Raw genomic sequence first — 14,532 nt, 5'->3', positions numbered from 1 at the left:
GCTGCTCACAACAATCCTTCCACAGACAGCCGCAAAGAAATTAACTCTGGATGGGATTTACAGAGTGACGAGCACCCCACACCTACCACCCAACACGCCCAGAGATGTTATCCTGCGCTTACTAACAGTATCTGACAAAATACTGATAATGACCGCCATAAAAGGCATCACACCGCTGACATTTGAGGGCGCTCGGCTCTTTTTTTTCCAGGACGTTACTAGAGCCACATTGCTGAGGAGAAAGACCTTCGGAACCGTGACGGCAGCGCTGCGCAAGGCAGGCATAGTCTACAGGTGGGGGAACACGGGCGCACTGCTTGTCCATCACAATGGGACTGCACACCACCTTGCATCCCCAGCCGGGACTCCCACCTTCCTGAGGGCACTGGGACTACAACCTTCCACGGCAGTAAGCCAACCGGAGAGCTGGGACCCAGAGGACAGCTCCAATCCAGGACAATCACTACATAACCCACAACCTTTGCCCACTTGACCTTGCACAAGGACTGAGCCCAGAGACATTACGCAAGGCACGGTCACAACCGCCTAAGAGAAGACCCAGACCCCCCCGTGATGAGAGCAGTTCCAGAGTCAACCATCTCCAATGTTTTACCTTTTATTGTTTAGTTGTACTGCTGCAACTCACTCATCACACATTGCATTGCACATCTGTCTCTGTGCCCCTCTCCCTCTCTCTCTCTCTCTCTCTCTCTCTTTTCCCCCTCTTTTCTTAAACGCAACCACAGCCTTGGCGCCTCCGCTTTCCCAGGAACGACAGACGGCCCCCCACGCACAATAGAACACTGGCACCCACTCTGGTTTAACACCACTCCGCCCACCCCCGCCACCCCCAGGGATAGGGGGTAGAGATGCCACACAGGGTACGACGCCCACCGGAGCACCCAACATATGTCAGCCCAATCAGCATGGAACAACTCGGTGCCCCACAGGCGAGTACACAAGGGCATCCGAACCCACGCATCTGAACATACCTGCAACACACATACACCTGCTCCCACACACACCGACACACAAGAACCCGAACTAAGGAGCATACTCACACTCTCACACTTGTAGTACACCTGGGGATTAACGTACGTGTCACTATGCCTGTCACAACCTTGTAGACCCCGGGTATGTCATCCAGCTTGCTTGCAATATAAAAATGTGCTTCCTACCTTGTCATATATGTTAACACCATTTCACTGTTCCGCTCAAATTGTCATACCATTGTATCTGTGTGATTCTGTTAACTTGTTAAACCAAGCACGCATAAATAAAGAATTAAAAAAAAAAAAAAAAAAAAACCTGAAACTTAAGCATTAGTACCAAGCATATACAGTGTGAAGTAGACAAGACCGTAGTCAAGGATAAAAGTTTAGACAACTCAAGATCACGTCAAAAGTTTTGCTTAACTTTGAATCTTTAATAAAATGCTTGATTTGTAAACTCAATTTCTATTCCACAGTCTGTGTGGGAGCTGCTCCTGTTTTCCTTTAATATCAGAGCAAAACCCGCTTACCACATTGGAAATGTTCAGTACACATTGGCATTACATTGGTTTCTGCATCAGTACAGAAGAGAGATCAGCAAAAAAAAAAAAATGATTACAGGAAAAAAAAAGTTGCATATTTCGGAAGGTTTTTTGTAGAATACAAAAAGAGTTAACTCTGGAAGTGCTCATATGAATGGCCAAGACTGATTCAAGAGGGTAGAGGTTCTAAACAGGCCCAGTGTGCAGTCTGAGACCAAGAAATGTATTAAACCCACCAACAAAGTGCTCAATACCCCCATTTGTTACTTTGGTCCAACTAACCATTTATTGATCATCCACCCAATTCTGGCGAAAGTAGAAATCCCAAACCCCTTTTTAAACTGGCACAAGGAGAATGAACAAGAGATTAGCAAGGGCAAGTCTCCGTGGGCTTCTGGCACTAATTAAGTGTGGTACAGCAGGACATTATTCAGCAGAGAGCTGGGAGCATGATGTTTCTACCTTACAGCTAGAGTAATCCTCAAAAGAGAGAAGCAGCAGAGAAAACAAGAAAGGCCATGGAGGACACATCCAACACATGCCACATTTATCCTGCAATCTCTGTCACTGTAGTCACCAACTTCTGGCCATTGTAGACCGTCTTGAACTGTTCAGGCACTGGAAACTCGCTCTGTGGAGACCGATTACAATGAATTCATTAGAAAAACATGAGAGCAAGAGAAAGAAAGAAAGTACAGAGGCTCTGCTGGGAAAAATTACTCACAAACTCTCCATCACTGCCCGGGACTAGAATATTCATCTCTGATGATGTGGCGCTGATTATCTCACATTTTAGACTGTCTTTACTCAAGTAAACATGGCAACCGTCAGTCTTGTTGATAGATACTGTTGGCACTTTACCCAATACCTGCCAAAATGCCACAAAAGTTTATTGGGGGGGGGATATTTAGAACTTTATTATCTTTACAGATGAGAGGCATCTCTTAAAAACACAGTAAGCATAGGACAGTATGAGACGTATAGGACCTACTTCACCAGTATAGAATGATACCCATCATTTACTGGAAGAAGCAAGTGGCCTTGGTACTTTATTCACAAATCTTTAAGGATTTTTATTTTATTAAAACCGTACATAAATTAGAAAGTGAGAACAGAAATAAAAAGGCTTACATTATGAAGACAGTGGTGGTTCATTCATTAACTTGTAAAACCTAGCTATAATGGTACACCATTATAGGTACTAGAAGGTACTTATTTGGCCCAGACTTTAAGAGGAGAACACTAAATTCATATGCCTAAATTTAAAGGGAAATACCAGAAACTAAAACATACTTTAAGATAAATGAATCATGTACTTTACACTGATATAGTCAGCAAGAAGACTCAAATCTGGTAATTCTTGAAATGAACACTATAGTGTCAAGAGTACAAACATGTATTTCTAATACTATAAATTTAAAATATTAGTTTATGCACCCACTTGTCACTGGCTAAAAAGGAGATTTTATTCACCCTTTTTCCAATGCTGGGCGAGTCTCCTCGTGGATGGCCTCGCCCCCTTGGCGGTGATCAAATTTGATCATCTCAGTCAAATACTTTCCCATAGGAAAGCATTAGGAGGCTATTGCTCATGCACCAATCAGCATCTCCTCATAAAGATGCACTGAATCAATGAGAAGCGTTTAGCATCTCCATGCAGAGGGTGGAGACGCTGAACGTCAGTGCACTGACCCAAGTGACTGCAACAAGAGAGGTTCCTTGGCAGTGTTTACATTAAAAGGCCTGAAGGACATGGGTATAATTATTATTTTTATTTTTTTTACACGCATTGAGTGTTCCTTTAATGGTTGCAAGACATTTACTATGATTAGATATCTATCAGAACTCTCACCTAAATTCAGAGTATTTCTCACCTGCAGCTTCACATCCTTTGAGTTGATGATCTCTACAATTCCGACAGCATCTTCAAATACCAGGCCAAGCTTCTTGCAGTTATCTAAAGAAAGACCACCAATTGACTATCAATCTCCTTTATCATATCAGTGTGCAGCCAATCCACTTTGTTGAATTTCCACTACCTTAGAAATTCTGTTTACATCCCATTATATATCTTACCAACAGTGATGGAGTTTATCTTCCCTTTCACTTTTATAGTACTGTTTACACACTTATAAATGTAAACCACTTGCTTCAGCTCAGTATCCGTGATTTCTAAATTAGTAGCATTCTCATAGTTCTCCTGTAAATAAATAGAGCAGAGTGTAGGTGCAGTATTTGTGTGTAAATAGGTAAATTAATTACTTTTTTTTTTTTTACAAATCTCAACAATGTAGAACTAGTAGTTTTCTAAGTGGCTTGTTAACCATTACCCTACATTTTTTATAATTATCTCAAAAGTGTCCTATACGAATATATGCCCATGTTGAAGGGCTTTGCAGCCTGAAAAAAAAAAAAAAATACAAATATAAAGACACGTGTTATTTTCACCTAATATCTTGACGCCTGCACCATATTCTTTAATCCTCCCAACCCCTCAAATTTTGGTTGGCATTTAAGTCAGAAGACAATAGTAGCTTTTGAAAATAAGGAACTGTTTATACAGCCAATATCAGGCCATTTTTTTGCTTAGTTTCTCTTCATGGACCGTCTTGTCTCAATTTTCTCATTTTAATGAACCATCAACTTTTTTCTTAGGAGCCCCATTTACTATGGGTTAGTATAAAACTTCAGATTAGGTTACTTTTTGCAGTAAAAAATAAATACATTTAAAAACAAATACATCAAGTACAACTGCAAAAAAAATGTTTGCAGACGACTGGAAAAAATGATTCCCAGCCATATTAACCCACTAAAATAAAACACGTGTTATTGGTAAAAAATAAAAAAATTCGTCATCTGATACTAAACCTAGTCTAACACTTGGGAGGGACACAACTGACATGAAATTTGAATCTAGTTGCTCAATACAGCCATGCACAATTCACAGTACTTGGCAACAGTAGCATACCAAACCTCTAAATTATAGAAATGTCTTGATAAAAAGACCCATGGTGGGTTGAAACATTGACAGCAAAGACGTAAAGTTTTTGGAAATAAGTGAACATACACCATGTTCAAAGACTAATTAAGGCTACATTCCATATTGTTTAAAGGAATGGAGTGTGGAGATACACACACACTTGTCTTTATGTCCCTGTTAGAGGAACACTATAGCAAACTTGTCCCTATTTCAAATCAACCACTGCCCTAAAAATGAAGGTTTTCTTCCTCCACATGTGGCAATCCAACGCTCCCTATAGAGGAGCATTGGGGACCTGAGGCTTACATGGAGAATACCTCATACCTTGTGTGCATCCAATACGTCCCTATGAGCTACAGCGGCACTTGACCAATTTTTTTACTATGTTAGTGCAGTAGAAGCAGCTACAGTGTCTGTCAGAAAGCAAGACACTGTCTTTCACCCATAATGTAAACATTGCAGTTTACAAAATTGTAATGTTTTACATTGCAGAGTTAAAATGATTGGACCACTGCACCCAGACCACTTTATTGAGGTGACGTGGTGTGGGTGGCTTTAGTGGTCCTGTAACTATGGAATCTACCCAACCTACGCCTCCAAATTTAACTACATACCCCATGTAAAAATGCCTGTACATAGTAACCACTTACCACTCTCCATTTCTTGCCCTCCAGCTCCAAAACAGTTGGTTCCTTCTTCTTTGCAACTGGTTTGCCTGAAGGAGTGAAAACAGAAGGCTTCGGAGTAGTAAAAGGTTTGGGTCCTCCCAATTTCTTTAGAAGAGGGTTCTTATGAGTCTTCATGGTATCTGGAACATGTTTGAGTGCTGAAAGGTGGGGGAAGCAAAGTAGAAAAGGGAAAAATAAATAAATGTGTACAACATTCGAGTCAAACTCTTCCATAATTGTGGTTCATATACAGTTTTCATAGTATGTGGTTCACAAGTATGGTTCATAGTATGTGGTCCATACTAGGAACCAGATTTATTTTTTTTGTATTCTTTACTTAAATAACAAGCATACAAACTGCATAGTGTTACATGGATTTAAAAAACCTGCCCGCCTGAAAACATTTGATTACTCCTAAAGATTAACACAGATGGAAGACTTTACAAATGATTTCACAGATATTGTCCAAATCCATGCCCTCTAACACCTCTCCAAGGTAAGCTTACCATTGGAAACTAGAATAATTTGTCTTACCTTTGGTGATGTCCTCTCCTTTGTTGAGTTCTGCAAATAGCTGGGAGCGAGTCACAGTGTCATCAGCTTGCGAAGGAGCAGATGATGGTGGAGGAGGAGGAGGAGGAGGTGGTGGGCCACCTGGTGGAGGAGGTGGAGGTCCTGGTCCCACTTTTGGAGCTGAAGGAGCAGATGGTGCTAAAGGGGCACTTCCAGCTTTTGGTCCCTATATTTAAGAAAGATCAGGAAGATCATACCACAAACAATCAGGGATACACGTGGCCAGTTTTGAAAATGGTATGTTTTTAACCACTATACTCACAGTCTTGCTCCAGCTCAGGCCAGTTGTGTGATGCTCTTTTATATAGGCCTGCAGCTCTGTCCAAATGTTCAAATATGCCCGAACCCAGTCCACATGATTCTTACTCCTGCCATGATATATGATACATATTAAGCTAGCTAGCACTACTATAATTTGTGTTTAAAGGAATACTAAATTCTAAAATCGTAAGTAAAATAAAGAGACAATCTCTAAAATGTGTACAGGACATGTACACTGGAACACATATATATACACATACATACATACATATACATACACACACTTTATAGACTTTCCAGTGGAATGAAATGGCCGAGTTTCTGGTGCAGCATGGACATTACTAGTACACCAGCACACTGCAGTACTTGCTGGCCACTGATCTTTACATGGATCAAAAGGGTGTAAGAAAGATTCACACTAGGATTGGTTTCATTTTAATGTGTCTTTCTATCCAGTTCAAATGTGTGGAAGTGTGGTAACTCCACTGGCCACTCGTCAGATGGCTACTACCATTCAGCGTCTCCACCCTCTGCATGCAGACACTGAACTTTCCTCATAGAGATGCATTGATTCGATTAATCTCTATGAGAAGATGCTGATTGGCTGTGTTTGACTTGTGCTGGCTCTGCCCCTGATCTGCCTCCTTAACCGTCTCAGCCAATGCATTGTGATTGGCTCAGACCACCACTTCTGCTAATGTCAGCAGATAGGGACAGAGTCAGCAACTGCAGACTTGAATACAGGTAAGATGTTTGTATAATTTAGGGAGGGCCAGATGATTGCTTTAACACAATAGGGTCAGGAATACAGGTTTGTGTTCCTGACCCTACAGTGTTCCTTTAATGTGTTCATTTACACTGTCAAAAGTGCTACTTACACATCTTTGTATTCCTTCAGCACTCTGTTTGTATAAAATGTGGCAGCGTCCATCATTTCTTTCACAAAAGGTCCTGGCTTGGGAGCCTTGAAGAGAAAATTGAATAAGAGGTATAGAACCACCTTTAACTAAGTGAACACACAGCTATATCACTTTTAATAAACCCTGCTCAATCTAAAGCAATGTAAAATTGTAAAATTGCCGCTTCCCCAATGTCGCAGGGAAAAACTAAATTAAGGAGCAAAATAATTAAATATGCAGACTGCTAAAGTGCATCCTGTAAGATGTGAAATGCATACTTTCTTGCCTAGTGGTGTTCCACTAATAGTTTTGTCAGTATTTGGGTTTATTTTCCTTGTACATTATTTTACGTACTGCCTGGTGTATTTCTATTAACCCCTTAAGGTCACAGCTTTAGAAGCTTGACTTACCCTTAAGGACACAAGCAATTTTTGCTGTTTGTGTTCAACCGCAATTTGCACATCTCACACTTATTGCACCAACACATCAAATTAAAGCCCTTTTAGTCTTCTAAAGAGAGGGCAAAAAGGGCTTTAATTTGATATCACATATAAATCATAAAAAAAAAAAAAAAATAGGAGAGGTTAAAACAACCCCCCCAGTTTTGGCAATAACGTGTGTAATAGGTCCCGCTTAGGAAAATATGTATAGGAATTCAGCTTACGTTGAAAGTTACAGGTCACAAAATACAAGGACTAAATAAAATTAAAATGTGAAATATTTTAGAAGTTGGTAAGTTTATCTTCTAAGTTTAGTAGCCATCACAAAAAACAAAGTTGCCACACAAAAGTATATATTTATATAAAGTAGACATCACAGGCCACTTAACCAAGATTTTTACACTTTATGTAGCCACTTCATTACCAGTCTCTGCTAAATATTGGAGTAAAATTGTGTTTTTTCTGTATTTTGGTGTATACACAATTATAATTTTTTTTTAATGTGTATATCGTAAAGCGTGTGTGTGTTATTCCTGTACAGAACCACATATTGTGTTCAGCTACATCTGCTGAGTACAATGATATCTCCGTTGTATGCCTTTGGCACTATTCTGTGAAGCTACACTGCCATATAAGAGACAAGAGATACATTTCTATATAGTTAGGCCCTTCAAATCCATCTATGAAAATCCTATGTCTCATTTTGGGGCATTATAGCAGTTTCACTGTTCAAATAACATTACAAAGGGCTTCTTTTGACAAAGCAGACACTCCAGTGCATCTTATATGGCATATATTGTGCCTTGACTGGTTACAATTTTTTCACTAATTTAGGTCACTGTTTGTGGTGAGGGGAAAAGAATACATAAATAGATTTTTACATACATTTTTGCTGGGTATTTCTTACACTTGATATGTGCCACGGCCATAAAATCACCCAAATTATGCTCAGTTACCTCTTCTGAGTAAAACAATATCAATATGCCCAATGTATGACCTAGACCAGGGAAAGGCAACCTTCGGCACAGATGTTATGGACTACATCTCCCATAATGCTCTTTATTATGATTTTATTTATATAGCACCATCAGATTCAGTAGCACTGTACAATGGGACTTACACTGATAATGCTAGCAAAGCATCATGGGACGTGTAGTCCAAAACACCTGGAGTGTTGAAGGTTGCCTATGCCTGACCTAGACACTATTTTGTGAAGTTACAGTGCTGTAAAAAGAGAGACATGACAAGTTCAGTTTTTTTAATGTGAATTTTCATAGATTGTTTTGATGGGTCCATGTTCCATTTTGGAGCACTGTAGCATGCTACATATTCAAACTAGACCATAAAGGCATGCCATTTCTTAAAAAGGCCTATTTTGAACGTTCGCGTGGGATCATTTTTTCACTAATTTGTTCCAGATATAGTGGTAATGGAGTATTGTTTAATGTATTTTTTTCCCCCCACTTTGTTTTTTTTTACTGTTAACCCCTAACCGTAAACAATTTCCCACCCACCACACTGAATATATAATTTTAAAATGTTTAATTAAATAAATTTAACCCGAAGGTTAAAATACTGTGATCTGAATTTTGATCACTGCAGTCCGTGATCAAATGGCAACGAATAGATAAATGTTTATTTAAGCAGGGTAAAAGGGGTGGCTAAACTAACTTTGTTTTTTGTTTGCAGAGAAAGGATCAGCACTGATCCACCTCCCTGCACTTGTGTTCAGTGTGAAGTGCAGGGAGGCAGACTAGGATTCCCACAGCAATCACAGCTGCAGGGACGGCGCAATCGAGTGCTGCTCGTCTGCCTTATATAAAGAAAGCAGACTGAAGCAGCGTTAACCCAGCGATTGAGGCAATCTGGGGTTAACTTTAGTATATGGCGGAAATTTTCCATCATGCGTCCTTAACGGTAGGACATGAATGACTGAAAATTTCCATCATGCCCTGCGAAGGGGTTAAAAGTGACCCTATAGTCACTATAACAACGTCATCTTAATGTAGCAGTTTTGATGTGTAGATTGCACCCCTAAGTCTCACCGCTCAATTAAATGCTATTTAGGAGTTAAATCACTTGTTTATGCATCCCTTATCACACCTCCCTGCATGTGACTCACATAGCCTTCCTGAACATTTCCTGTAAATAGTCAGTTAATGTTTACACTTCCTTTATTGCAAATTATATTTAATTTAGAATTTCTTACCTCCTACTTGTAGACCCTGCAGGAGCCTCCTGTATGTAATTAAAGGGACACTAGTCACCAGAACAACTACAGCTTAATGTAGTTGTTCTGGTAAGTATAATCATTGCCTTCAGGCATTTTCATACAAAGAGAAAAGGCAGTGTTTACATTGTCCCTAGAGACACCTCCAAGTGGCCACTCCTCAAGTAGGAGGTGATTTCTGTCTTAGCGCCGCACAGTAGGAAGCACTGCCGTTCAGAGTCTCCACGCTCTGCATGGGGACGCTGAATTTTCCTCAATATGCATCTCTATGAGGTGGTGTTGATTGGCCTAAACAGTGTTTGGCCCTGCCCCCTTGCTGAAGGGAAGCATTGGATTGGCTAAAAATAATCAATTCTGATGATGTCACCAAGGGGATGGGACCAGCGCGGACGGACCCATGGAGAGTTGAAAATAAGGAGAGTTTTAACCCATTCTGAGGGGGCAAGCCACCTAAATTGTGGGTTTTGCACTATAGGGTCAGGAATACACGTTTGTGTTTCTTTAAAATTCAAATTACAGAGCAAGAGATAAAAACGTTTAAAATAAGTTACATCTAACTGAAAATGTAACCACTTTGTTTTCATGCATGCTGTGTCAGTCACAGCCAGTCAACGAACAAGTGATTTAACTCCTAAATGGCTTGGAATTGAGTAGTGAGACTTCAGAGGCATGATCTATACACAAAACCTGCTTCAGTAAAGCTAAAGTTGTTTTGGTGATTAATGTCCCTTTAACTTTTTATACAATAATCAACTACAAGGATTATCTCTATTCATTACTTTGGAGATCGTCAAGAATGCAATATATTCCTCATTTGTCCGTCATTTTAGTCAACCCTGACCAGTGCACCAATGTTAAACTCAAGAGGCAGTCAACTGGCCTGGTCACCTGCCTTGCAAAGACTTCTCATTGAGCTGCATTATGAAGTCTGATTGAACAGACACAAAAAGTCTGGGCGGGGTAAAAAGGGGAGAGCTTGCAGGAGACAAGAGATCTGCAGCTTTTGCAAGTTTTTTTTTTTGAAGAAAAAATAAAATAAAATTTCATACAAAGAGAAAATGTGTGTGTGTGTGTGTGTATATATATATATATATATATACATACATACATATATAGACATATATACATACATACATACATATATACACATATACATATATACACACACACACACACACACACACAAAAAGCATTCATGTTTTCATTTGGAGTTTATCTACAAAGAGTGATTTTTTTTTTTGGTTTTTAATGATTACATTTGGGCAGTGGAATGTCCTTTTAGACTACTTCTTTGCATCACTCACCATTGCCACCCAGCCTAGGGCTGGAATACTCTCGCTAACTGCTGACAGATGGTTAAACAGTTTACTTCCTCGATTCTTCTCTCGAAAATTTTGGATTTCCTGAATCTTGCTAGACAGAGGTGCAAGAAAAGTAGCCAGATCCTTCTATGATAGAGGAAAAAAAAAAAAAAACATTTTAGATGGTACAGTTGGAGAATATGGGGGGGAAACCCACACAAGATACAGCCAACAAGCACAGAACCTAACCACTTACATCTGCTGGCTGTTGACACTGAGATGCTTTTACCAGAACTTCCCGCTGCAAATTAATACCAGTGAGGACCATCTCAGCCTAAAAGAAAAAACAAAAAGCACAAACAGAGCAATTACTGAATGCCCTGCCAGCTATATAAACCACACATTCTGTTCGCTCTACAAATGTTTTCATTCTTGAAGGGACACACTATTCACCAGAGCAACTACAGCTTATTGTATTTGTTCTGGGGAGTATAATCATTCCCTTTTGCAGTAAATACGGTCTTTTCAGAGAAAATGCAGTGTTTACACTAGAGCTCAGGGACACATCCACTGGCCACTCATATGGCTGCAGCACTACCATTGAGTGTATCCACCCTCTGCATTGAGACACTGAACATTCATCAGATATGCATGAATATAATACATTTCTATGAGAATATACAGATTGACCAGGGTTGTGTTTAGCTTGTGCTGGTTCTGCCCCTGATCTGCCTCCTTGACAGTCTCAACCAATCCTATGGAAAAACATTATGACTGGCTCAAGGAAATCACTTCTGATTATTTCAGCCAAGCAGACAGATCCGGGGAGAGCCAGCAGACTCAGACTGGAATAAAAGTAAGATATTATATTTAGTGGGAAAGGAGGGAGGGGCATGGTGGTGTTTACACAATAGGGTCAGGAATACAGGTTTGTGGTCCTGACCCTATAGTGTTCCTTTAAAAGTTTATTAATATTGCACCCACACCACTGATGCTATATGCCTTTCTGATCAATAAAGACATACCAGTCTTCCATCAGTCATCATACATGCTTTGCAAAAATGCATAAACATCAGTCACCCACCAACAATACCGATGTTGATATATTTCTCACTACTCCTTTATGGCCCACCAATCTTCTTATGGATCAAGCCACGGGTAACTCAAGATTTTGACACATCATATCCAGTCACTTTAGGCAACAAAAATGCTCATACTTGTGTTTAAATACCTAATTAATTGAGGGGTCACAGTTCATTAGCATAATATCTAACTTGACACTTACCTGTGTCTTTACATCTCCTCCAATATCACTGCTGTATTTTAGGAATTCTCCCACAGGTCCATTAATTAGGGAATCGTATGCCTGGACATACTTGGCTGCATCTACAGATAAGTTTAGGACTGTGCTTAAAAGTGTAATAAAGAATATAAGACACTTTTAAATGTGCAATGAAAGCTCGTTTATGCTCACCTGCAGATTCAACTGCACCACCTGATCCTGCAGCAAGGCTTTCAAGTTTCACCACAGCTTTCTCCAGACGAGTAACCAGACTCTGCATGTCGGCCATGTTTTAAAACTTTGAAGGAGGAATAAGAAGCATTTGTTTTTAGGACACAAAATGAAAGTCAAATTTTTTTTAATGTAATTTAGAAAAGGACACCAATCTCTTTGAAGAAATTATAAAAGTTTGAAAACTACTACTGAGCATCTCTTTATAATGCATATCCCTTATAATGCTAGGAGAATATATATATATATATATATATATATATATATATATATATATATATATATATATACACACACACAAAAGAAGAAAGTCTCTTGCATTCACGCTTACATTTCCCTTAATTGCCAGGTGCTAAATAACCAGGGCTCTAGTATCCACAAATCCAAAAAGGTAGCAGCACTCACGGAGTTAAAAAAAATAAAAATCAATGTTTCAGTCCTATGTCCAGGACTTTCATTGGGATCAATATATATAACTAGCAGAAGTAGTGCTCATATGGCACATACAAATTTTCTCGAAGGCAATGAATAAACTAAAGCAGTAAAACGAGAAATTATATATATATATATATATATATATATATATATATATATATATATATATATATATATATATATATATATATATATATATATATATATATGATTTTTCCCCATAGACCAGAACGAGAGGCCTACTTCCTGGAGCAGGCAAATCAAGGGCAGTGAATTATGTGCTCAAAATATGGATCTTTAAAAAATGTATTTAATTGTCGATGGGTTGTTTTGCATATCTTCTTAGTGCATTACAATAATATACACACACACACACACACACACACATACATATATATATATATATAGTAATTTTTGCATTTACAAGCAGTCAAAATGTTGCATATATGCAAATCTATTTGTGAAAAACTGTTTTAGACATCAGGAAAGGGAAGTTTACCCACCAACAGTAAAGTTTCAGTTATCAGCTCCCCCTTCGTGTTACACAACCAAGTTAAAACAAAGCCAGCTAAGGAACTGACATGTCTGAGCGCAGAACCTGCACATTCCTCACTCGAGAATTTTTATTTTATTTTTTTAAACAAAGAAAAATTGCATTACTTTGCCTATACAATACTACCTTTAGTAATGTAAAATCAAAACGTAGTGGTTCTTTCAGGAGGAAAGAGTAAAAGAGCCAAAAAAAAAAAAAAAACATGGTAAACACAAACTAGTTCATACTGCACATACAAATCTTCTCGAAGGCAATGAATAAACTGAAACAGTAAAACGATTGTCATGTCTAGAATGCAGAGCGCACTTTGTGAAAAGTATCTTCTCAACACAGGAAGTCATTACTGTGCACTTATTAGTACATGCTGTGCTGAAAGGAAAGTCTTATTTCCGATCCCACCCAGACCTTCTACACGGAGTGTGCTGATGGCCACCACAAGACCACCTGTCTGACCATTTATATATACTAGAGTGTCAGCTCTTGGGCACCACTACCAATATTTCCCAATCCTGTTTAGTGTGGAAACCTTAGATTTCTGACTTAGTACGATAATGAAACATGGACATTATGCAGAACTTGTAAGTACATAGAATATGAGTGCTGACACATGGAATACATGCAATCTGTAGTGTATGCCCAAACTTGGCTTCTGCTATAACACCGTAGGATGCCCGTACACCCCCATACAGGCTATACTGTACCATATTATCCCCCATACAGGCTGCCATACTCACTGACACCCCGAGCACACTCACACCTGCCCGCTATTCTCCTCTCGCTGTACCTTCCAGCAGCCCCGCCCTGCTCACCTCCGCTGCTGCTCACTCACTCACTGCCCCACTTCCGGTGTGCTGCCGCTCCCCAGCATGCACCGCGCCGAACCTCTTCCTGACAATAACAGGGGGAGGGTGACACCCAGCCCAGGGATGGGGCGGATATAGGGCGTTTGCGGTTCACTTCTCTTTTTTAAATTCCTGCCTCACTATCCCCTATCAGCCCCAGGCGGGCTCTGGCAGCACACAGTAATTAACGGTGCGCCTTCATATGTGTTTCTGGCGCGAAGTCCGCAATAGAAACGCACTGCGACCCCTGCGCTTTCCAGTGGGAGCTAAACTAGAGTCCCAACTTAGACCCTTAAACCAGGT

The 14,532-nt window shown here is 39.7% G+C and overlaps 1 protein-coding gene across 3 annotated transcripts; it reads right to left on the bottom strand.

The window, feature by feature from the left end:
- Window positions 1–1,405: 1,405 nt before the first annotated feature.
- CAP1 (cyclase associated actin cytoskeleton regulatory protein 1) lies at window positions 1,406–14,329 on the bottom strand. 3 transcript variants are annotated; one of them, XM_063455517.1, is made up of 13 exons: window positions 14,197–14,329; window positions 12,361–12,466; window positions 12,172–12,272; window positions 11,143–11,220; window positions 10,890–11,033; window positions 6,895–6,980; window positions 6,018–6,123; window positions 5,717–5,921; window positions 5,165–5,340; window positions 3,611–3,734; window positions 3,409–3,491; window positions 2,259–2,402; window positions 1,406–2,165 (listed from the first exon to the last, which is right to left on the bottom strand). In XM_063455517.1, exons 2-13 carry the CDS (start codon window positions 12,455–12,457, stop codon window positions 2,082–2,084), a joined length of 1,428 nt encoding a protein of 475 aa, XP_063311587.1. In that variant the 5' UTR covers window positions 12,458–12,466; window positions 14,197–14,329; the 3' UTR covers window positions 1,406–2,081. The 3 variants fall into 3 exon arrangements, with proteins under 3 accessions (XP_063311587.1, XP_063311578.1, XP_063311597.1); XM_063455508.1 differs by lacking the exon at window positions 14,197–14,329 and adding an exon at window positions 14,122–14,190; XM_063455527.1 differs by lacking the exon at window positions 14,197–14,329 and adding an exon at window positions 14,145–14,182.
- Between the last annotated feature and the right edge of the window lie 203 nt (window positions 14,330–14,532).

The sequence above is a fragment of the Pelobates fuscus genome, chromosome 1 (genome assembly GCF_036172605.1).
Source record: "Pelobates fuscus isolate aPelFus1 chromosome 1, aPelFus1.pri, whole genome shotgun sequence".
In the NCBI taxonomy this organism is placed as follows: domain Eukaryota; kingdom Metazoa; phylum Chordata; class Amphibia; order Anura; family Pelobatidae; genus Pelobates; species Pelobates fuscus.
This window is presented reverse-complemented; position numbering and strand designations above follow the sequence as displayed.